We start from the raw sequence: 25,090 nt of genomic DNA, 5'->3' as shown, positions 1-25,090 counted from the left end.
GCATATCCTGACATTCTCAGCAAAGGTGGTTTGACATTCTGAAAACAATCAGTAAGGAGGTTTTAATAGAGTGTTACTGATCTGCTGATAGCCTGTTGGTCAGGTAAATTTTTGTTAATGCTGTTGTATCTTAGTTGAGTAGGAACGTATTGTTAGAGGGTAAGTAAATTCTTTGGAGCCATGTCTCTGGAGTGTCCTCATACTCTGAAGGTCCACAGATTTCTTGCTTACAAAGCTCCTTGTGCTTCCTTTCAGGAGGCAGGATTGATCCTCTTCCAGCCCAGGGAGTTTTGGAGCTATGGGCTGAAGATATAAGATTAACAGGCATCCCCAGAGTGATGACATCGGGATATGGTAGAGCAATCAGTATCCATTTAGTGAGGACCCAGTCTTTTTGGAAAGCTCTTTGCTCTTCAACTCATGTCTAGGTTAGCAAACTTGTTGTAGATCCAGAGTAGTTTGGTTAGGTGGATTGCATTTTGCATGGTTAATACTCATGTTTTTCAAATTTAAATAATTAGGTCTTTCAGAGTAAGTCTTTGAGAGTGACCCTAAAAGCCTGGAAGTGGTGGAGGCCCACACCTTGAATCCCAGCATCCAAGAGGCAGAGAGGCAGACAGATCTCTGAATTTGAGGCCAGCCTGGTCTACAGATTGAGTTACATGACAACCAGGGCAACAGAGAAACCCTGTCTTCATACCCCCCACCCCCCAAGAAAAGCTTGTCAAGAGAATTCAGTTTATTTCTTCTTAGGAGATAAATTGTTTAAATCAAGACGTGTCTTCAAGTGCTCACCGTTCTTATGACCACTTAAAAGTAGCACTTAGGTGTATGTATTATAAATGGACATAGATCTCTTTGAGGAGCATTTCCCACTGTTGGCATATTGATAGTTTACTGTTGTAGTATAACAGATGCTTTGTTGACTGGCCAAAGAGGTGAAGATCATTTGTGAGAACGTACAGTATAGTTCTCACATAGGGGTTCATGAAGTTTTTTGTTTTGTTTTTGTTTTAGTTTTTTTTTTGTTTTGTTTTTTTTTTTAAGGTTTTTTTGGTGAGGGTTTAAGAAGTGGTGACCTTCTTGGATTACAATAACCTCCTGTGATAGTTAGTGTACAAGGTTAAAGAACAGCTCCAAACCTTGAAAAGTCTTTGCAAGGAGAGAATAAACCTGTTGGTTAAAACTAATATGTATTTTATAGATTTTTTTTCCCAATATGCACTGGCTTCTATATTGCAGTTTTTAATTTTCCTTTTATAAAGAGTTTTCTTTTGGGGGTGGTTTTATATGGGAAGGGAGTGATGGAGAATATTATTTAATTTTTCTAACCCTGAAGTGAGTCTGTGGATCTTTTTAGTATTGTGTGATTTTTTTTCAGATACAGGGCTCCAAAGAACGGGCACATGCCCTGTTGTCTCTTTGCTCACAAATCTTAAATGCTGACTATATTGGGGAAGAGAATAATCTATGTAAGAAGTAATAAAAGTAACCTTTTTAAGTCTTCATATGCTAATAACTATTCTTGTGTTTTTAGGAAGGAATATTTGTTATGTGACAGTGATAAATTGCCACACTTGATTCTGGTAAGAGCTGTCTTTATGTTACAGTTCTTAAATATTGCTTAAATTAATGTATCAATTATTATATCTGGCCTCTGACTGTTGTATTGGATAAGTTGGAAGGACTCACATATGTTATAGTTAAGCAGCAATTAATGTAGGTACAAGATTGTGGGTCATGAAAGTACTTTCCTGAATTTGAGATCCAAATTTGGTTTCCTAGTGAGACATAAAATTCAAATCTACATTTGAATGTAGTTTACTTGGGGCCGAGATGGCTGCTCTGTTCTTGTAGAAGTCTTGAGTTCAGTTCCCAGGAACCACATGGTGGCTCATAGCCATCTGTAGTGGGATCTGATGCCATCTTCTGGTGTGCAGGCATACAAGCTGACAAAGCATACATATACATAAATATATAACATATGTAATAACATATGTATAAATATATAACATAATACAATATGTAAACAAATAAACTTTTCAAAGAAACCACTGGCTCCTCTTGCAGAGGACGCTTCCTAGCACCCACATGGTGGCTTGTAACCATCTGTAACTCCAGTCTTGGGGGATCTTATGCTGTCTTCTGGCCTCCTTGGGCACTAGGCACACACAGTGTGTATAACATAGGTGCAACACACACACACATACACACACACACACACACACACACACACACACACACAGATGGGACCGTTGGCTTTGTTGGCACAATAAAGTAATGAAAAAATACATAGGGATATTTGTGCTGATTGCCTCTGAGCCTGTTGTGAAAAGTGTCATGGTTATGAAATGCATTCTTTATTTTAAAATGCAGGATTCTAGTAGCAAGATACGTGATTTGAATGCCAACACTGAATCAGAAGTAACTGACAGTCAGAGTGTTGGTGTTCAAGGAGAAGGCGCATGTATACAAGTTGCACATTTAGACCTGAAGAATGTCTCTGATGGTGATAAATGGGAAGGTAATCTTACCCAAACATGTTAATTTCCCAGTACTTTTATTTGTAACTGAAGTAACCCAGAGCAGTGATGAGACTCCTGCCCCCTTGTGGACAATGTTTGTCACTTTGTCACCCTGCTCTGTTCTCTCTTAAAAACAAATGAAGCTTGTTTTTGTTTTTTGGGTTTTTGTTTTGTTTCTTAAGTATAATAGCAGGGCAACTTTTCATGAGTAGAATGTAACTATATGACTAGCTTTGAGAATGGATGCTGGGCACTGGGCATGATGGTCGTCCCTGTCTGTAATCCCAGCATCTGGGAGACAAGGATGATCGCCATTAGTTTTAAGACCTGCCTGTGCTGTATCATTGAGACTGTTTCAGCTCCCCCAAGGTACCGTCCTTAAAGAAAAATCAAAATTGATGGAAATAAGAATTGCCCTAGAATAGACTTGGTTATTATTAAATCAGATACCATCTCTTGGTCTCTGAAAGGTCAGTGTTTATTAGAGTTTAATGATTTTACCCGTTTAAACAGGGCATTTACCTTTTCTTACAATTATCAGTAATAGGTTTTTATTTTTTAATTCTTCAAGGGTACTTTTATACAAAGATTGTACTGTAGATTACAAAAGTATCTGGGGGAGACCCTGAAATTGCCCGAAGGAATGAAGTGTAAATTTAACGAGTGACATGGGCATATCATTTTTTTTTTAAATTTAACAAATGTACACTGAATTTTTGCCAAAAGTTTTACATTAAGAAAAACCATAAATTATAAACAAATATTGGACTTAAGTTTTCTCGTGGGAAAAATACCAGAATCTATAGCTTATTTTGAAATCTTTAAAAAACAGATGGCTGACGAAATGGATGCCTAGTACAAGGCAAGTGCAGTAAGTGTTAAGATAGAACCATTATCAGTGTGTGTAGGTATTCATTTCCTTTGTGTGTATGTGTTTTTTTTTTTTTTTTAAATCAACTTTAAGTAAAATGTTGAAGGGGGAAAACAAGCAACCAGTTTAGATCCATGAATCTTTGAGAGTCATAAACCATCCTAGTAAAGAGAAATCGAGACTGCTCAGGAGCCCTAAGCCCAGGCTAGACCCATATGATTGTCTCCTGGCAAGTTATTTGATGACATACAGTGGCGATAACCAAAGGAATTGTAGTGCCAATGCTCTGAGTCCCTCTTGCCCCCAACCATAGTTTCAATGTAGGTTTTTGTTCTTAGTTTTAAATCTCAAGTTCAGTCATTTTAAAAAGGGTCCTATCTTGTCAGTGCCAATTGTTAGTGTGATCCTCCCCACCAACCAGTTCTAAGTCTCTGAATGTAAGCCTTAACTTAAATAAATCAGGAAGTTGGTTTCTGCTGTACTTAATTCAGAACTTTTAGAATTAATAAAGAAGCTCCCTTGAGTTAGGAGATATTAGCACACTGGTGGTAGTGAAGATGACTTGTTCATCACTGGTAAAGGAGCACCCTCAGGGACCTTGGTAGAAAAGGAGTCTCTGGATATGGGGATAGGATACCGATGAAGCCCTTTGTCCCTTAGGTAGGAGATGAAAATAAACAAGCCCTTACAGTCTCTGACCCTGTGTTAAACATGGAAAAATGAGCATTTTCCTATTGTTTGGAGAGACGATGTCTCTGACTCCAGCCTCCTGGAGGTTCTCAGAGAACCTGATGCTGTTTTTCCCCTCTGTCAGAATCCCCTACAGCTTGTCAGGTAAAAGGAGAAGCCCTGTTTTTCAGTGCCTGGGCTGCTTCATTATCCACCTGACTCATCAGTTATGACAAGACAGTGCAGGTCTCTTTTCCTGAAGGGTTCCATGACCTTCAGAAACTCAATGCTAGTGGATAGATGAGTGAGCTTTCTAAACCTGGGAGAGAATGGTTGTCATTAGTCAGGTTGTTCTAACTTTGCCACAACTGTGAATATTGGTTTTCTGCAATTAGGTGTTGGAATATTAAAAAATTAGATAACATATTTCCTTAGACTTTGTGTACTTTGAAATCTATAGGCATACTTTGTGACTTCAGTAAAGAAAAGGGGATGACTCCACAAATATGGCCCATGGCATTGTTCCCCAGTTAAGTTGGGTTTTGTTTTTTTCCAAAGGGCAGTTAGCAGAACAGTCAGCAAGCAGGTTGCATCTGTTTACGGCAACCAGTATGAATTTGTGCTAGCCATTCAAAATATTAATGGAGATGGACATCATATCTCTCAGTTCTGCTGCTGCTGACTGTGGATGAAATACAGTAGTAGTCTTTTATGAAGCATGAACAAAGGGAGACGTTTCTTTTCTCTTTTGGGTTCTGGGGTTTGAATCTAGAGGCTTGAAGATGACAAGAAGCACTCCATCGTGTAACAATACCCTCAGCCTTTTAAGAGAGTTGTTTTCTTTCTGCCAGTCTTACTAAAGGCTTCAAAGTGTACATAGCTAAGATGGTTCTGTCCTTCATCCTGTGTCTGAGATATAATAACAATCACTTTTGGGTTTGCCTTACTTGCTGAAATAGAAATTTATGTTTGCTAAAGTTTGGTTAGTAGTCATTTTCTTTGAACAATGTTTTTGAGCAGAATGCCTAACTGGTTTTAGGGAAATGCTTTTGGTATCCTTGGCTTTGTGTTATGTGTATGGTTTGTTCTTCCTGTGCTATGTGTTCACTTTAGTATTTTTTGCCATTTTTTCCCATTTTATTAGCGTCATGCCTTATCACTTTCCCCCTCATTGATTTCAAAACAATGCATCTGCAGAGAGATGGGGAGGGTAAGTATGGTTCACCATAGTTTAGTTGTTTTTTTTTCCCCCTCCCTTTTTGTGGTTCATTTTGTTTTGTCTTTTTATTAGCCCTTCTCCTGCTGTCCCCAAATCTTAGGAAAATTTTTGTGTCAAAAACTGAGAAAAAAGAAGTTTTTGTTAATTTTTTTTCCTTAAAACATGGCAGTTTCTCATAAAATGTTCATTACTAATGTATTTGCTGGGACACAGGCACAAGGATTGCTTTGAAGTCACTGCATTGCTGAGTTTATTGTGGGATTACATACTTGTTATCCAACTTTTAGTCACCAAATTGATCTAGGCTTCAAAAGCAAGCTAAATTGTTTTCTAAAAACAGCTAAAAGATAATGCTTTAAATGGCTCTACATAATATTAAGCTAAATTACTGAAATGATTATCTTGATTATTGTCTAACGAAAACAAACAACTCTCTAAATTTTGATACTGTTAATCCATTGGTCCATTAATTTTTGCTTTTACAATAACTATATCCTCATGATTTAAAATTTTATTTTTAAGCCTAATGTATAGCTAGCAAGCCCTTCTTCTCCCATACTCTGGTGATACTTAAAATTAATGTTGTATTTGGCATATATTTGTAGATGGTGTGTGTGAGCAGAGAAACAAATTATATTAACATGGCTTCAGTGGAGAGTATACAGAATTTCTGTAATAAAATAAATGTGCTTAAGGAGAATAGTCCTGTTTTGTTTTCACTTCAATACTGTTGTGGGGATTAAAGTATATGTATGTGTGTATCTTATTCATAGGAACCCCATAACAGAAAATAACTACCACTATTTTAATGTTAACTAACATATTATTTAACATTGTGAATATGGTAAGTTGGCTCCTCACTCCAAATATTAGAATTCTCACAGCTTTAGTTCCATTTCTTAGTTCTGTGCAGTGTGGGGAAAACGTTGATATTTCTCACCAGATGGTGAGAGAGTTCATACTCGTGAGGGAGTATTCACTGCTTCTTAGTAAAGATTTGTATTTGAAAAAAAATGTTTTTTCTGTGTAACATCTTTATAATAGTGAGTTAGGATTATGTTAAATAACATCTTTAGAATTAAATTTAAGAAACTTCATAGTGTCTTTCTTGCTTTGTTATTGGGTTCAGGCATTTAAGGTAACTCTCTTAATGAGAAGATATGAAGAATGAAGCTTGAATAATTTTAAACCCCAGCAGGCATTATGAATATGCTAGTATCTCTTACTTTGATGTTTTCATATAAGATATACCATTTTATGCCTATAAAATGAATCCACTATATAATGTTGTAGACTCAAGACACCCATAATCCTGCCCTTGTGTTCCTTTCACAGAGCCGTTTCCTGCATTTAAGTCTTGGCAGGAGGACTCTGAGTCTGGAGAAGCTCAGCTATCTCCACAGGCTGCAAGGATGACTCACCATCCCCTGGGAGAGGACTGCCCTCCAGTATTATCACATCGTAGCTTAGATTTTGGACAAAGCCAGCGTTTCCTACGTGATCCAGAAGCATTGGACTTCTCATCAAAGGCACTTTCCTTCACTAGGTCTGTGATGTCACTATTTGAGAGGCAGTTGTTATTCTCTACACAAGCCCTTCTGGGCCTGAGGGTTAAAGCTGCTGTTCTCATTCCTGAAGCATGCTTTGTAATTCCCTTACTGTTGCATTTTGAATTTATTGAGGTTTATGTAATACTTGGGGTTTACTGTTAGACTGTGGGCATTTCTTTGTAGTTTAGTCCTCATTTATTCATAATTGGAATGCAGAAGTCTGAAAGGGAGAAGCTGACTAGTTCTCAGTGTCAATTAAACACTGACTTAGTTTTAATTTTAATTGGGTTCCTGGGCTGTCTTGGAAGCAGGAGGGGGAAAGTGGTCTTGGAACCCTCTTGCATTATTATATACCGCATGTTCTGTGTGTGTGTGTGTGTGTGTGCGCGTGTGCGTGTGTGTGTGTGTGTTGTGTGCGCGTGCACACGCGAAAAAGAGGCGGGAGGAGGAGAGAGGAGAGAACAAAGATCACAAAAAGAAAACAGCAAAATTTCCTAAGGCCTAAGATTCCAACTTAGTGTACTTTGTTATTAGAAAATATGTTTTGTTTAATAGTATGAAAAGAGCTTTACCATTTTAAAAGCCAGCATTGAGGTGGGAATGACTAGAGAGATGGATCAGGGCTTAAGAGCACCCACATTGTGCATCTTTCAGCTGTGTGTATGTAACTCCAGCTTTAGGGCATCTTGTAAGTCACCAAGCCATCTTTCCTGCCGGAAAGTACATGAGTGCAGGTGCCCATGGAGGCCACAAGGAGGCATCAGATGCTCTTGCAGAGGACCCAAGTTCCATCTTTAGCACTCATGTTAGGTGGCTCACAACCACTTGTAACTCTATCTACAGGAGAATCTGGTTCCTCTGACCTCTGCAGGTACCTATCTCCTGTGCTCCCTAGCCCCCATACACAAAACTAAAATAATAACAATTAAAAAAAACTAATCTAGCATACACTTCCAAATATGCTAATATTAGGAAACAGTTTTGAATATTTTCTGTAGGAAAAAAGGTGCAGCAAGCAAACGTTAAGGGATGCTAAATAGGAAATGGTCATATTGTAGCACAACAACAGTGCCCTCTTTTGTTTGCTTTTAAAGAGCCTTTGTAGGGGCTGGAGCGCATGGACTGCTCCACCAAAGCTCAATCTCAGCACCCATGTCAGGCAGTTTACCCCCTGGAACTCAAGCTTCAGGAGGCCCTCTGACTGACATGGGCACTGGCACACTCATACATACACACATAAGTAAAAATGATTTTTAAAATTCTTAAATTGTGTTATTTATTCATTATTTTGAGAGTGAGTGTCAGTTCTTGTGGGATACAGATACCAAATTCAAGTCACAAGGTTTGGGCAGCAAGTGCTTACCTGCTAAGCCATTTTGCTAGCCCATGTGTAGTATTTTTTACAAGTTACTTACTTCTTTACTGTGGAGAAACAGTCTAGAATGAGTTGGTGAACTGTTGACATTGATGAAGTTCAGAAATGCAAGATAGGATTTGAAGGTTTTATTGGGAGCTGCATGGTTTATGTGGCTTCCTATCTCCGATGGGTCCCTTTTTTGGGAGGGTTTTATTCCCATCATTGAATGTAAACACAGGTTTTAACCTCTGTGGGAGAATGTGTGTGTAACACCACTTCCTTCCGACTAGTATTGTCAACTATAATTCTTTGGGGTTGGGACGTGGCTCAGTGCTTAAGAGTACTGGCTGCTCTTGCAGAGGACCCAGGTTAAGTTCCCAACACCCCACATGGTAGCTCACAACTATCTGTAACTCCAGTTACTGGGGAATCTGATCTCTTTTCTGGCTTCCAAGGACACTGGACACACAGTGATGTACAAGCAAAGCACCCATACATATAAAATAATAGTAACAACATCAACAGTTATAATAAATAAACAAACCTTTTGTAACATACTAGACTGCCTTCTGGCAGGCTGGGTTAAGTTGCCTAAAATGATAATCAGGGAATCAATAAGAAATCTTAGTCGTTTAAATACATTTTATATCACCCCCCCCCATTGTAATTATATGTATATGTGTTTTTCTCTGTGTGGGTCTGTGCATGTGAGTTGCAGTGCCTGCAGGGGCTAGAGGTGTCAGATCCCCTGAGATTGGAATTATAGATGGTTGTAAGCTACTGTGTGGGTGCTGGGAACTGAACCTAGGACCTTTTGGAATTACTCTTAACTGCTGGTTCATCTCTTTGTTACCATGTATGATAGCTAATTTATTTATTGACTATTAGGAATTTGATTTCACTTAAAATCATTATTATTGTATTATATGCTCATGCCACAGTACTTACATGGAGATTAGAGGGGAAACTGCTGACCCTTGGTGCTTGCCCTCCCTTCAATTTTATTATTATTACATACCAATCACAGTTCCCTCTCCCCTTCTTCTGCTCCTCCCACCATCCCCCACCCCATCCATTCCTCAGAGAGGGTAAGGCCCTGGCTCTCCCTTCACTTTTAAGTGTCTTTACTAGTAATAGTAACACATCTGGACAGTAAGTAATGCCATGTTGACATTCGAAAAGTTAACACACCATGTTTGCCTGTTGTTTTAATTCAGAATTCGAAGGTCGTCCTTTAGTTCAAAAGATGAAAAAAGAGAAGATAGAACACCTTATCAGCTGGTCAAGAAACTTCAGAAAAAAATCAGACAATTTGAGGAGCAATTTGAAAGGGAAAGAAATAGCAAGGTAAGTCTGTAGCGCTGCTTAGAACAGCTTGGATTCCTGTTAGAGAGCTGAGAAAGGAGTCCTGGGACAGTGCCCCAGCTCTTTCTCCAGGGCACACCTGAGATGTTAGTAGTTCATAGACACCGAGAGCCAACAAACAGGCCTTCATTCTTGATTTCTGTGACAGTCTTGACATTTCAGCAGTGTGCTTTTACGTTTTCACATCTAAACCTCTTTTGAATTTTTAAACTAAGTTTTTTACATTAACAGATCAAAGTTCTGCTCTGACATAAACCACAAGTAACAAAAGGGGAGGGAGGAAATGAAGAAAGCACATGTTTCTAATAATTGGAACCTGTATGTAACAAGAGTCTGATGCCTAGAAATGAAAGAAATACCTACCTTCAAACCTGGCTCCTTCCAGTTGTCAGACCATTAAAAGCTTGATATAAAAATAAAGTGAGAATTGGATGAAATTTGTGTTAAGGAAACCATAATATACTATGGGGAATAAATTAATGTAAATGTGTGTTACAAATGTCAGTGATCCTTCTCCAAAACTTTGTAGCCCTCCTACAGTGACATTGCAGCCAATCCAAAGGTGTTGAAATGGATGACAGAGCTTACAAAGTTGCGGAAGCAAATTAAAGGTATAAGTGTGCATTTTGTGGAAAATCTGTATCTTTAAAACATAATTCTATATAAAATGTAGTTATAATTTTTTGATAATTTTAAATCTTGGAACTGGCATGTGCCTTTAATCCCAGTATTCAGGAGTCTGAGGCAGGCAGATCTCTGAGTTTGAGGCCAGCCTGATCTACAGAGCAAGGTCCATGACAGCCTGGGCTATTCAAAGAAACCCTGTCTTGAAAAGCCAAAATAATAACAACAACTATTTTGGAAAAAAAAAAAAAAGTAGATTTCTTTTTATTCTATTGTTAAGGCCAGTAATGTATGTTAAGAAATGGGAATCGTTGTGCTATGTTCTTTCCAATGTCTTTTCTTTATATTTGTGCTATGTTTTTTCCAATGCCTTTTCTTTATATGAGTATTATTCTTTTGATAGATAGCATAGATTATATTCATGGGTACACTGATCCTATACAGTTTATCTGAAATATATTCTAAATATTGAGCTGCTTTGTGTTTCAGTAGGTATTTTATTAGGATCTTTGTGCATGGGTGGGAAGTAAAATTTTATCTAAGACAATATAATTAAGATCTGGGAGTTTTGCTCTATGGTAGAGTACTTGCCTACCATCTGTGAAGGTCTGTGTTCCATCTCTAGTCCCAAGGCTTAGTGAAGTTTTGAAACTATAATAATTAATTGCTATGTTGTAAATTTTTCCTAAGCCATAAATGCTGCCAATTGTTTTTTGATGTTAGTATAGTGTTAATAATGCTTTAATAATTACCATGCTTTAAATGTTTTAAATGCTTTAAAAGTTAGCTGTTTACAATTTAGATCACTGCTTTGATTTATTCATTTGAACTTAGTGGAAATTTTAATTTTTCTTAAGATTTCAGACACTGTTGTGGATTTCAGTCTTGTGGTTAAGGTCAATTTTTTAAACACCCCCCCCCCCCATTTTTTTTTTTTTTTTAAGGATTATTTCCCTTTATAGTTCTAGTAAACATTTCTTATTTAAACCACTTGCAGCCATTATTTGTTACCATTAAGTTGACTAAATAGCCTAATCTTCCAATTTTCTTCCAGAATTATCTTTTAAAAATATTATTAGTCTTTTGTTATATTCTCCCATTGGGTTTCTCTTTCTACTTAGAAAAATTATTCTATACCATGGCTCTTAAGAGCTTGCGTACACTGTCCTTTGTAGATTTTTATCATGTTACTATCTCTTTTTGTGTTCTCAAACTTGAGAAAATTTGGGGCATTTGACCAGGTGATTGCCTCAATTCGGCACAAATGCTTTCCCCCTAAATCTTCTGTGCTGGGTATGGTTTCCTCCTCCTCTGCAGCGGCAGCCTGCCTCTACTCCCAAAGTACTTACTACATCACCTGTTGCCAGGTGCCTTTCTGCTGGCAGCTGTGCAGCATGTGCACAGCTCGCTGTCTTGTCTCTTGTCTTTCTTGACTCTGCCTTTTCTTCCTCTCTAGCATTTTGCTCCTCTCTTGTCTCTCTTCTTCTTGTCTCTATCTGCCTGCCTGCCTGTCTTATGTACCCACTTTCATACTGCCTTTTGCTATTTCACTCTTCCTGTCCTCCAACAAACCTCTTGCACTAACTGCTGCGCATGGCATGTTTGCTTAATGGTATACCTTGGCAGGGCCCACCAAAAGGTACCCAGTCTGCCCCCACCCCCCCTTTTTTTTTTTTTCAAGACATGGTTTCTCTGTGGTTACAGCTCTGGCTGTCCTGGAACTCACTCTGTAGGCAAGGCTGTCCTTGTCTTATTTTTATTTATGTATTTATTTTATTTTATTGTATTCTTTTAAACATTTTTTTTTTTTTTTTTTTTTTTTTTTTTTTAACAGACAGGGTCTCTCATTGAATCTGGAGTTCACCAAATGGTTAGCCTGGCTGGGCAGCAATTCTCAGAGAGCTTTCCCTATGCTGGGATTATAGATTTGCATTATATTTCTGAACTGGCTTTTACCATGGGTGCTGGGGTCCTTACTCAAGTCTTTAGGCTTGCACAGCAAACACTTTTCCCACTGAACCATCTCCCCTTTCTTTCATCTTCTTCATAACACTTAGTGTTTTTTTTTTTTTTTTTTTTGAAATAACTAAAAACTGTTAACAAAATGGTCTGCTTTTCTTGGAAAGCAGTATGTACTGCATAAAAATGTCTGTTTTGTTTACTTCTCTTGAGTACTTACAAAGTACCATGCCGTGGGCTGCTTGTGAATGTTGTTTACAAGGTCAAGTGGAACAGCTCTCTTGCTAAATGTGTGAGCCTGTGTGTTTTAATTATTAATCCTCTTCTGAAATTTAGATGCAAAACACAAAAACTCTGATGGAGAATTTGTACCTCAGACACGTCCTCGGAGTAACACTCTTCCAAAAAGTTTTGGCTCTTCTCTAGACCATGAAGATGAGGAGAATGAAGGTGAACCCAGAGTCATTCAGAAAGAGAAGAAGCCATCTAAGGAAGCAACTCTTGAACTTATCACAAAACGATTGAAGGAAAACCGTGCTGAGCGCCACCTTCCTGAGGATGTTAAGGTAATGCTGAGCTATAGTCTCTGCCTGGGGTAGCCTTTAGAATGTTTGGAACAAAATAACTAACATAGCAGGGCAGAGAACTGGATAGCCTGACTTTTCTGCCCCTCAGATTTGCCATTTCAAAATAGGTTTTTAAAACCTAGAGTACTATGTACTCATGTATGTTGCAGATTGTTGGCAAGATGAATATTGTGTAGAGCATAAAATGGCTGAGTTTGAAGCGTGCTATGTGTACTAAGTTCCTGGTATCAGCCTATTGGTATCTGACATAAACATATGGGTTCTGCAGCTTGGGTTTTTTCAACAACCCTATTAGAAATATAGATGTGAGATTAGCCATTGAAAAAAATATCTTGGCAGGAGGTGGTGGAACACGCCTTTTTTATTCCCAGCACTTGGAGGTAAAGTCAGGTAGATCTCTAAATTCAAGACCAGGCTGGTCTACAGAGAGAGATAGCCAGGGATACTCAGAGATACTGTCTCAAAAAAACAAAAAAAGAAAAATATATCACTCAAAAGCCTGTCATGGTGGCACATATCTGTAATCCAAGTACTAGGGAATTGGAGGTAGGGGGATTGGGAATTCAGCTACGTAATGAATTTGAGCCTAACATGGTCCACATGACACCCTCTTTGAAAAAAATAAAATAACCAACAGTGAAAACCCAGGTGATCTAATTGTTATCAGGATTACATTTATTTTTTTTTTTTTTTTTAAGGTACCATCACTCTTATGTATGGTGTAGGTGTATGTGCTTGGAGGCCAAAGGCAACTGTCCAGTTTCCTGCTCTGTCTCTGCCTTACTCCCTTAAGGCAAGATTTCATTGCACCGGGAAGTAGGCCCCATTACTCCATACAGCCTTCATGAGGCAGTCCAGGCAGAGCACTTGGGTGACCAAGTCATATGTGAGGCGAGATCGCTGGGGAGGTGTCAGTCCTGGGTGAACTTTTGTCCATGTAGTGGTGAACCCAGACACATTGGCACCAGAATACACCTCTCATGATGTAAATATTTGAGTCTGCTTCCCTTGAACAGGACTAAGTAGTCATTTTTATCTCCTTACCACATTTTTGTTAGACAGTCAACTCCTCCTGCAAGTGATTTGGTTGCATTAGCTTGATTCAAATTTACAATCCTAGATTTAAGGCTCAAACCTGAAAATCAAATGACAGTGTCTACACTCTGCTGTTGCTTACTCTATGAATGTAATCTGAAGTGATATTTGTAATTTCTGATTTCCTCTGGCGAGAAACTGAGAACTGTTAGCCATCCCTGGAAATATGTATGATTCATTCAGTCTAGTTGAAGGGTATCTTGTGGAACATTTGGTTCATTGTGATAAGGGATGAGTCTGTGGAACAAAAGGAAAATTCTGTATACAAGTGGAGAGTTCTGTCTGCTCTGCCATTCAGAATATTAAAAGATAATATTACATTATAAAAATGTACAACTTATGGTACAGAGGGAAACATGAGATCGTAGAGGTCTAAGGTTTAAAATGGACATTTTTGAGCTTTCTCTAGGCTGTTTACATTATACTGCTGAGGGTTTCCTCTAGTGGAGTGGAGACGGTGGGTTGTGAAATCTGTGTATGTATTAAAATGTGACGCGCCTCCACTAACTAGTCTTTTTCTTTGGTGTCTCATCTGTCTACTGTGTGTCACCCTCCCTCCCTCCCCCCTCCCTCCCCCCTCCTTCCTTTCCCCTCCTCCCTCCCTCCTTCCCTCCCTCCCTACCCCCCTCCCTCTTTCCCTCCCCCCTCCATCCCTCCCTCCCTCTGTCCTCCCTCCCTCCCTCCCTCCCTCCTTCCTTCCTTCCTTCCTTCCTTCCTTCCTTTTTGGTACCAGTTGAATCCAGGAGCTCTTGCATAAGCTGGGCACATGTTATGCACCTGAATTACATCAACAGTCCTTGGTTTTTTAAGAAAGGCTGTCATCGTGCAATCCATATTGACCTTAAATTCTTGATTCCTCCCTCTTCTGCCTCTAGAATACTGGGAGTTTAGGCCTCTGACCACAGTGCCTTGTGTGTATTCATTTGTGCGTGTGTGCATGTGCGTGTGCGCGCACGTGCGCGCATGCAGATGCCACAGCGCACACAAGGATGTCTGAGGACAACTTTCAGGAGTTCTCTCCGTCTGTCATGTGCTATGCAGATTGAAATTGGATTGAACTGAAGTCCCTGGAAGTGTGGATCAAGTACTATTAAACGGCTTTCTGTCCATATTTAAGATTGTTTTAACAAAAGACTTTGTAACATTATAAAATGTCAAGCAGTTATGAAAGTTTCCTGTGTGCTAGCTAGGCACTGTTACAAGTGCTTTTACATCAGTGAATTTAGTCCTTTGAGGCAGAATGGTGGGTAAGGTACCCGAACCAGCATTCCTAATTTATACAAAATGTAAATTAAGCCATAAAAAGGTATTCATTGACATGCTACAAGGTTTGACTTGTATAGGAAGCTACAAAACATTGCTGCAAGTTCATAAATGAGAGAATGCGTTAGCCTAGTCTATTCTGCTGATCGTCTGCTCTTTCACCTAATCACACTGGGAGTGAGGAGAATAATGACACCAGTACTTTCCCCTTGATTCTAGAAAATGACAAAAGATCATTTGATAGAAGAGAAAACGTCTCTGCAGAAAAGCCTGCTCTACTATGAAAGTCAACACGGAAGGCCGGTAATTCCTCTCCCTAAGATGATTTGCTTTCTTCCTTACAAAAGAACATGGATCATGTTGGTGATCTGTATTTTTCAGGGCTGCTTTTTAATCCAGCATTGTCTCTTACCTACTTACTTAAAGAATTAAATTTGGGGTGAGGGAGTCATATTGCTTGTTTTTGATATCTAGATTTCTGATAGTGAGGTTACTTGGCTTCACTTTTTTTTTGCTTCAGGTGACCAGGGAAGAAAGGCACATTGTTAAGCCTCTCTATGATAGATACAGGCTTGTAAAACAGATGCTGACAAGAGCTAGCATCACACCTGTCCTTGTAAGTAAAACAAATGTTTGCTTTTGTTTTTAAAGACAGAGTCTCACTTTGTAGCCAAAACTGGCTTGGAACTCACTAGCCCAATCAAGCAGGCCTCCTCCTAAGTTGTGTAATTATAGATATGCATTACCATGCCTAGCACAAGTATTTCTTGTGTTCATTTTGCCAAAATATATTTAAGAAAAGAAGGGAGATGGTGAAACAACAAAATTTTAGTAGCATTTTTGAGACATACATAACCAAGGCTGCAAAGTTGTTGAGATTATGAATTTTTAAAGGCTAGAAAATGCCTATGACTATTTTCTAGGCACCTTGGTAAAAACATACAGGTGTATGTATGGCACTAAATCCTGACAAACACCACATCAGTTAGAATATGACACTGAGATTCTTGTAGTGCTGTATGCAGATTTACCTCCATAAATGGCAGAAGAAGTACTTGTATGTGATATACCTCACCTAGTCTCTATTTCAGTTGCCTCTGAATAGTTTTGTAATGACCACCATGAAGGGGTATATCTCTAGCTGCATTATAATATAAATGGGTTTTGGACATTTATTTAGGAAATATGCCATGTTAAGAGTATGGAGATCAGAGGGAAGATGTGGGGGAAGTCAGTTTTCTCTTACTCAGGTTCCCAAAGTTTGAACTCAAAGTTAAGCTTGGCAGCCTATAAATGGGTTTTAAAGAAAGAACCTGTCAACAAGATAATGCCAACTACAAGGTGTCTGGCACACACCTTTAATCCTAGCACTAGAGGCAGGCAATCTCTGAGTTTAAGGTTAGCCTAGTCTACATAGGGAGTTCCAGGACAGCGAAGGCTACACAGAGATAGACTCTGTCTCAAAAAACAAAAACTAAATTATTAAATTAAACAGTGCTAATTCATAGGACCAAAGAGATAGCTTAGCAGGCAAAGGTGCTTGCTGTCAAGTCTGACCCTGATATTCACACACGTTCTGTGGCATATCCACATCGTTCTCTCTCATTAACAAAAGAAATGTAGTAAAATACATCTGTGTTGGTATACATTAAACACACACACACACACACACTCACACTTTGTGACATGTGAGTTGTGAGCACATGTGATCTTTTAGCCGCAGCCATCTGAGTAGCTGGGATAGTGAGCATGCCAACATGAAAAATGAAATCTATAATACTTAGATACAAGTCACAAGACTATTCCTGGAGGTTTGCAAGCCAGCTAGAGCAGCTTAGCATGACCCTGTCTTAAAATGTTGTTCAAAGTGGGGGAGTGCTGGAAAGTAGCTATGTGGTGCAATGACTGACTGCTTTGCATGCTGGGATGAATAATATCTTAGGGTCTGGTGTAGTTTTGTGTTTCTAAAGAAGAGTCTTTCAAAAGAAAGATACTTGGGCTGGGTGTGGGTCTTGACATATCCAGCCTGTACCCAATGACACTATCTCAAACAAAGGGCAGAAATAAGACCCTCGTGAATCCGCCAGGCTTTCTGAACTATCAGTTATTACCCTTACTATATTATAAAAGTAAAATGTAAGAAAAGGGAGGCTATTAAAGGATTTAAATTTTAAGATTGCAAAAATAATTTTTATGTATACTTTTCATTTTTATTGAAACATTTTTCAGACAATGTATTTTTACTGTATTCTTTGGCTCCCCCAGCCTCCCAGATCCTCTCCACCCTTCTAACCCTCAGCTTCATGTTCTTGCTTTAAAAAAAAAAAAAAAAAAAAAAAAAAAGAAAGAAAGAAGAAAAAGAAAAACAACAAAACCATAAAGTAGTTGGCCAACAGAAAGTGCACTCCATGGTTTTATGTTTTTGTGTACTTTTTGTTTTATTTTGGTATTTTTTTGGTATTACCGGTTTTCTTTTAGTTTTCCTGTTTTGAGTTTGCTTGCTTCGTTTTTGGGAGCTGCTGGGGATTGATGCCTATGTTATACATGGTATGAATGTAGAGTGGCACTAGTCACTTTAAACGTGTGATATAAAACTGGGTGTTGCTGATTGTTACAGGGCTCTCCCTCCACAAAGCGCCGGGGTCAAATGTTACAGCCAATCATAGAAGGAGAAACAGCACATTTTTTTGAAGAAATCAAGGTAATTGTGTAGAAAAGTCATTCCCTAAATACATTGCTAACAGGAAAGTAGAAAGTCATGGCCTATGGTTCTGCTTGTTTACCATTTTAGGAAGAAGAAGAAGATGGTGTCAGTTTGTCCTCTGAGTTAAGTGACATCTTGAAAACAGCTGTACACACACAGTCATCATTGGAAAACTCAGAATCTGATGCTGAAGAAAATCAAGAGAAACTGGCTCGTGATCTCCGCTTATCAAGCACTCGGGCAGCTTCTATGTAAGTACTCAGGCTTGTGATTTTTAGCTTATTTTGCAATAAAGCTTCCATATCAAGATACTCAGTGTAAACAGCTGAATGCTTGGAGGGAATCACTATTAAGAGATTTTTCAAAAACTGCTTTTTAAGATACTTTTAAAAGTGTGGTTTACAAATACAGATTTTAGCTCCCATTCCCCTCCCTTTGTGTGTGTGAGTGGTGGGGGCTGCTAGTGGTGCTGGTGTTTCTGCTGTGGATGGACCCTAGGGCCTTGTGTAGGGAAGACAAGGACTATATCCCCAGTTCCTTTCTGTTTTAAAATTGTGTGAGAGGGTACCCTGTGCCACTGTGTATTTGTGTGGAGGTCAAATTGTTTAATGCATGGTCTCACTGTTTTGTGCTGCTTCCATCTTGGCATTGCCATAAAAATGCTAGAATTACAGTTATGTAGCACCTTGTTTGCTTTTTATATGGGTTTCAGGGATCCAGACTCAGGTATCAGACTTATACAAGTCTGACTTGCTGAGCCCATATCCCCAGCCTGTGGTTCCTATTTCTTTATTAAATATTTCAACTAAAAAATTGTACTAAACTGATAACAGTTAGAGGAACCAACTGAGAATTTGTTTCTTATTGGCCTGCTTAATCTTTAGATGGATTTATGACAGTGGTTCTCAACCCTTATTTCACCTTAACATTAACTAGGAAGGTGTGTGTGTGTGTGTGTGTGTGTGTGTGTGTGTGTATATATATATATACACACACTTGTAAGTCAGAAGACAAACTTGGATGCTGTTCTTTAAAAGTAGTTTTGTACTTTAAAAAAAAAGATTTCGTTTTTGTACACATATTGAGTGCCTCTGGGTGGTCAGAAGAGTGCATTGTGATGCCCTTGATGTGGAGTTACAAGCTATTTTGAGCTAACTGACATGGTGCTGGAAACCAAACTCAGGTCCTCTGCAAGAGCAGTATGTGTTTGTAACTACTGAGTCATTTTTGTGTGTATGGGTGCTTTGTCTGCAAGTGTGTTTTTGCCCATATGTGTACCTGGTGCCCCCTGGAGGCTAGGAAAGGGCTTCAGGTCTCTGGGACTAGAGTTGTAGACAGTTTTGAGCCAACCTGTGGGTACTAGAAATTGAATTATCCCTCCCCTCCCCCTTTGGAGACAGTGCCTCTTACTGACCCTGGGACTTGCTGGGATCTTTGAAGAACCAGCATCATAGGTGCACACCATTGCATCCAGAGATTTATGTGGGCTTTGAGGATCAAGTTCAGGTTCCTCAGAGTTGTGTAGCAACTGAGCAGTTTACCAACTGAGCAGTTCCCACAGCCCCAGAACAGTTTTGTGATTTAATTCATTTGTAGTGGAGTGTAGACATTGGTATCTTTTGGAAAGCCAATCAGCAACAATGAGGGCTAGAACCAATGTTAATATAATGAAGAAACTAAACCTTTTAGTAATGCTTATCTTCCATTTTAACTTTAGGCCTGAGTTACTGGAACAGCTTTGGAAAGCCAGAGCTGAGAAAAAGAAACTACGTAAAACGTTACGGGAATTTGAAGAAGCATTTTATCAACAAAATGGAAGGTTTGTTAAGCATTTTAGATATTGCCATCTTTAACCTTTAACTTACAAAGTGCATGTTAAGTTAGTGGAATGGAATTAGAAACACAGGTACAGATAGATGCCTATTGCCAATCCTGGCTATCAGTTTGATCCCCAAGACCTACACGGGGGAAGAACCAGCTCCTAAAAAGTGTCTTCTGATCTCCACACACATGTCCTAGCACCTGTGCTGTCATGCTCCCACACACTAAGAAAAAAAAAATCATAGACACATTGTTTATAGGATGTCAGCCTTGAAATGTTAACTCTAAGGCTATATATAGCTTGGTACAAGAACATTTGCCTAGCATGTGCAAGGCCCTGGGGTTTAATACCCAGCACTACAAAAGACAAATTATATATACTTCATATATATATATATATATATATATATATATATATATATATATTTGAAGTAGGGTCTGCCCTGGACTAACTGTGTAGACCAGGCTGGTCTCGAACTCAGAGACCCACTGCTTCTGCCTCCTGGGATTAAGGCATGCACCATCACTCACAGCCAATTTTATAACATTCTTTTATGTTCTCAGACCTGCTGTTATTAAGATCAAGGAAAAATCTTAACTAGAGTAAGCATCTCAAATATTCTAAGGTTTCCTGAAGCCATTCTTGTTTGCAGTTCTGCAGCTCAAACCCACTGAGCTCCATCCCCAGCCCCCAGGGACTTTATATTGCATAAACGTGACCTGTCTCTTTGACAGGATCTCATTGTGCAACCATGGCTAGTCTGGAACTTGCTATTTAAATCAGGATGGCCTAGAGCTCAGATTTACCTGCTAATGCAGGGTTAAAGTGTTGGTATTAAATATGTGAGCCACCTGCTTGTTGTATGGTATCTTTTCTCTTAGAAAAGATCTCACAGGAGAAGTGAAATCCTTGATTGGGATGTTTAAAACAGGCTTTCTCTGTGTAGCCCTGGTTGTCCTAGAACTCTGTAGACCAGGCTGGCCTTGAACTCTGAAGATCTGCCTGAGTCTGCATCCTGAGTGTTGGGTTTAAACACCACTGTCTGGCAGGATTCTTAATTTTTATCCTGAAACAAGCTCAGGGTGTCACTTTGCTGCTTGTTCAGTTATCCAGGCTACTCATTATTCTTGAGATGTATTGGTGTGTGGCTCCTATAAACAGTATGCCATATGCCTTTAACTGCTTTGGATAGTTGACCTATAACCCCAGAGTTGGGGCTGGGGAGGGGTGCAGACAGGCAGATCCCTGGGGCTCATTGAACAGCCAGTCTAACCAAAAACTAGCAAGCTTTAGGCTATGTAAGATGCCTTGTTTTAGAAAATACAATGAAGAGGAATAGAGGATGCCCAAAGTGTTCCCGTGACCTCTGCACACCCCTGTGCACACACATGCTCTTTGAAAGTATGAGTAGAGTTGAGGTTAAGTCTCAGTAACTTAGGTAGCCCTACCAAACCAGGAGCTATTACAAATTCCAAAGTATATTTTCTTAAAAAGATCTGGGCCAGGAGATAATTGTAGAGTTTCATATGTATATGGGTTATATCAAGTATGATTTTAAAAGTCTGAGTACTGGGGAAATGGCTCAGTAAGTGAAGTGCCTGCTATGTGAATCTGAGTTTGATCCTCCTAGCCCAACCTAGTTTGTGGTGGTATCTAAATGCTGTATTACTGGGGCTTGATAACCAGCTAGTGCTGTGGACATTTGTTTAATGATGCAAAGATGTATTGCATTTCTTTTATGTTACTGTGTTACTTTGCCTGTCTAAAATGCCTGATTAGTCTAACAGAGCTGAATGGCCAATAGCAAGGCAGGAGAAAGGATAGGCGGGCCTGGCAGGCACAGAGAGTAAATAGGAAATCTGGGAGAGGAAGAAGGAACGAGAAAAGAAGGAGGATGCAAGTAGCCAGCCACCCAGCTATACAGCAAGCCATGGAGTAAGAAGAAAGATATGTAGAAAGAGAGAAAGGTAAAAGCCCAGAGGTAAAAGATAGGCAGGGTAATTTAAGAAAAGCTGGCTAGAAACAAGCCAAGCTAAGGCCAGATATTTATAAATAATAAGCTTCTGTGTGTGATTTATTTGGGAGCTGGGTAGCAGGCTCCCCAATGAGTAAAAGAGTAAAAACAACTAACATAGCTAGCTTCAGGCAATGGGAAGCCCTTCCTTAAAAAACATGGTAGATAAAGCCAAGGTTTACCTCTGGCTTTCTCTCATGCACACACATGTAAAGAACATAAGTATAAGAAAATTTAAGTGCTATGAAGGCATTTTCCATAAACCTTTTTTATGTTGAAGGAAATCAAATTATACTTGGTGACTGATGCTGAAGGGCTCACTCATGGAGTGGTTAACTAATGTGTAAGATGACTCATGGGAACCTTGTACCCTGCTGATGAGTATATAGAAAGTTGTTTAAGCAATTTCTAAAGGATCCATCAAAAACAGTATTTGTAGAATGTTCTTTGTGTGACTTAGATCATTGGCCTTTTGCCCTGCACAGCAGTTTTTATTTCAGCCTAAATTTTTAATACTGTGCTCCATATTAGGACAACTTTCAAGTTAGATTTTTATCTTCCGTAGGAATGCCCAGAAAGAAGATCGTGTCCCAGTGCTTGAGGAATATAAGGAATACAAGAAAATTAAAGCCAAGCTTAGACTTCTTGAAGTTCTTATCAGCAAACAAGACTCTTCAAAATCCATATAAAATATTCTCCCTGAAAATTGACATCATAAAGTCAGTTGTGTTCCTTGAAGGTTCATCATGTGTACTTGGCTCGCCCTTGAGTTCACGGTCAGGCACTCAGAGAATAATCCCCTTGTACTTGTTTGTGGTTCAGTAGGGAAAGGAAGGCTGTTCCACATCACTGCAGACTCTCTTCTCCATACATAGCAAACATGCAGATCCATCTATTAGCAAAAGACAAGATTTTTTTCTTTTCAAGAACTTTGGAAATACAAAGCTTTTGTTTACTGTTTGTTTTTTTCTTTTACATTACTGAAGAAAATTGAGAGGAAAATCTTCACACTGAATTCTTCGGTTGCCATTTTCTTACAGAATGACTGAGAATTTTAAAAGAAAAGCCTATAAATGTGACATATGCAGCTGTATTCTGTTTTTCCTAGAAAACCAAACTGAATTTTCAAATCCTGGTGTGGAACACCTTTGTGTAATTCCCAGAGTGACACCTGCACAGATAGTACTTAGCTAGAATTTGCAAATCAGTGGTCCCACCTGAATGAAGATAACCGTGGGTAGACCCCAGAGCAGCCTTGTCTAGTCATTTGAAACATTACACACATCACAGAGCTGAATCACATCACATGCTGCCTACAGGACTGCAGTTACTGCCTACCAGCAATGATGTGACTTGTCTGCATCAGATCCTGTGCTGTCCCCCACCCACCTCCAGATAATGTGAGGAAATAGCCGTGCCAGTATGGAGGGACTTGGATGGTGCTCAGCTTTGTGTATTTATCACATGGGCCTCAATTGGCACAAGAATGATCACACCTAAGTAAATCTGTTTGTTACAAGGGCTATACCACTGCAGCTTTCCATGTCCATTCAGAGGGCTGCATTCACCCTCCAAATGACCTCTCACCCAGTCGCTTGCTGTCTAAAGCAGCCACTTACAGGCTGTGTAGTAATATGCCCCTTGTCATACATAGACTCTTAGCATCTCTTTTCCTTTGGCTTTGCATGGCTTTTCTTCAGGTAATCTGCTGATCCTTTTTATGGACTAATAACTTGTATTAATACAACAGATGTGGGTCAGGCGTAACCTAAACGAATCATCCTCCACTTCCCCCACCCCTGGTGCTTTTTTGAATTGATAAATGTATTTGTCTCACTTTGCCCATGCTTTGCATGTAATGACTCATGCATGATTTTCTTAATATTAATAGTTTGTTTCATACAAATGGAATTTCACAACATCTTTAAGGTGAGGAAAGCATGAACCTCGAACTTCTGGCACTATTATTAAACAATAAGAACATGAGGTAGCTTAATAATAAATAGTGTCTCTAGTACTTCCCATTTCACTTGTGTGTGCAATGCCTTTTTTGTGGGGAGAGGGAAAAGTAGTGAATGTGTAGTTGGAAGATTCTTTTTTTTTTTTTTTTTTTTTTTTAAGAAGCACTAAATCCAGCTTTGTGTGGTTCCTTCTGATATTGGTAGGTCATTCATAATGTATTTTTAGGAAAGTAATTAAGAATGCCAAAAAATGTATCATTTGAGTTGAACCCATCATGTGGTGTACTTTTTAGTTTCTTTTGGTCTCCAGACAGGATTGCAACATGTAATTTTTTGTGCACTGTATATTTTTATGAATGTTTTATTTTGTATACCACATGCAAAAATGTCCATGTGCACTATTTAAATGTTTTAAATAATATATTCCTTCTCTATAACGCTAAATCTATTTGAGTACAATATTTTTATAAGTCTGTAGCCTAACAGGTTTCACTGAGTTACAGCTGCATCATGATTTGGTCATTTGGTGTTTGTTTTTGGCTGAGTAGTGAAGTGACAACACACTTGTCACTGATTCATGGCTTAGCATTGACGATAGGATTAGGCACCTGAGAGTTTTACTTTGGTACAAATAAAAGTTATATCTATATAGAAATATTATATAGATATATATGTCCACCAGTGTAATTACATTGCTTTGTTTGTTTGGCACTTCATTGTACAGAATTTTGTAATAAAAGAACTTTAATGTTCTAAGTCATTGTAAATGTACGTTTGTTTTCCTAGGAGGTATTGTCTATTCTACCATTCTACCCAGTGATGATGTACAGGGTCATCATGTTCTGGGGAAAAGTCCACATACTGCTTTTTAGAGCTACTTAGGGAGAATAGAAAGACTACCTTCGTTATTTTCTTTCATGGAAAAATAAGGATCGGGGAAAACAGGCTGAATAAATGTTTATTTGGGGAGAAATTACAGCAGAGACAGATGGCCGCCAGCAGGTCTAGTCCTAAGGATGCCTCCAGATGCTCAGTCTCTGTTCAAGAAGTGAGAGAGCTCCCGGGCCCCACATCTATACCTCTCCCTACCCCAGTGGGCGTGGTCAGGGCAACAGGTATGGACAGAGTGAATATCTCACTACAGTTTTCCTCCAGACAGGGTTTCTTGTATCTTGTCTTGACATGCTACGTAGCCAACCATCTTGAACTTCTGTTCCTTTTCTTGCTGCAGTGAATTGCTGTATTAAGAAAATTCGACCCTCCTTGCTTTGAGGTGATACAAGTCAGTAGTCCTAACTACTCCAGAGGCCATGGCAAAGCCCAGGAGTTGAAGGCCAGCTTAGATGGCTTATTTTTTTGGTTGGGGAGGATCAAGATAGGGGTTCTCTGTGTAGCCCTGGCTGTCTTGGAACTCATCTGTAGACCAGGCTGGCCTTGAACTTGAATAGATCCACATGTCTCTGCCTCTGAGTGCTGGGATTAAAGGTGCATGCCACCACTGCCTG

At 39.1% G+C, this 25,090-nt stretch overlaps 1 protein-coding gene across 6 annotated transcripts in view; it reads left to right on the top strand.

Moving 5' to 3' along the window:
• Fam13b (family with sequence similarity 13 member B) overlaps positions 1–23,653 on the top strand; it is a 55,148-nt gene extending 31,495 nt beyond the window's left edge. For 4 of the 6 annotated variants that reach the window (XM_051202341.1, XM_051202345.1, XM_051202344.1 and 1 more), the window contains 13 exons: positions 1,538–1,586; positions 2,377–2,524; positions 5,210–5,275; positions 6,620–6,830; positions 9,409–9,538; positions 10,086–10,167; positions 12,476–12,705; positions 15,304–15,387; positions 15,605–15,700; positions 17,702–17,785; positions 17,876–18,039; positions 19,506–19,607; positions 22,190–23,653. In XM_051202341.1, coding sequence (XP_051058298.1) covers positions 1,538–1,586; positions 2,377–2,524; positions 5,210–5,275; positions 6,620–6,830; positions 9,409–9,538; positions 10,086–10,167; positions 12,476–12,705; positions 15,304–15,387; positions 15,605–15,700; positions 17,702–17,785; positions 17,876–18,039; positions 19,506–19,607; positions 22,190–22,313 — 1,570 coding nt within the window. In that variant the 3' untranslated portion in view covers positions 22,314–23,653. The remainder of the gene's footprint in view (positions 1–1,537; positions 1,587–2,376; positions 2,525–5,209; positions 5,276–6,619; positions 6,831–9,408; positions 9,539–10,085; positions 10,168–12,475; positions 12,706–15,303; positions 15,388–15,604; positions 15,701–17,701; positions 17,786–17,875; positions 18,040–19,505; positions 19,608–22,189) is intronic. The other 2 variants (XM_051202342.1, XM_051202343.1) reach the window with 2 other exon arrangements.
• Positions 23,654–25,090: the final 1,437 nt, after the last annotated feature.

Source organism: Phodopus roborovskii, unplaced genomic scaffold (genome assembly GCF_943737965.1).
Source record: "Phodopus roborovskii unplaced genomic scaffold, PHOROB, whole genome shotgun sequence".
NCBI lineage: Eukaryota > Metazoa > Chordata > Mammalia > Rodentia > Cricetidae > Phodopus > Phodopus roborovskii.
Note: the sequence above shows the minus strand (reverse complement) of the source record. Positions and strands in the feature narration are given on the sequence as shown.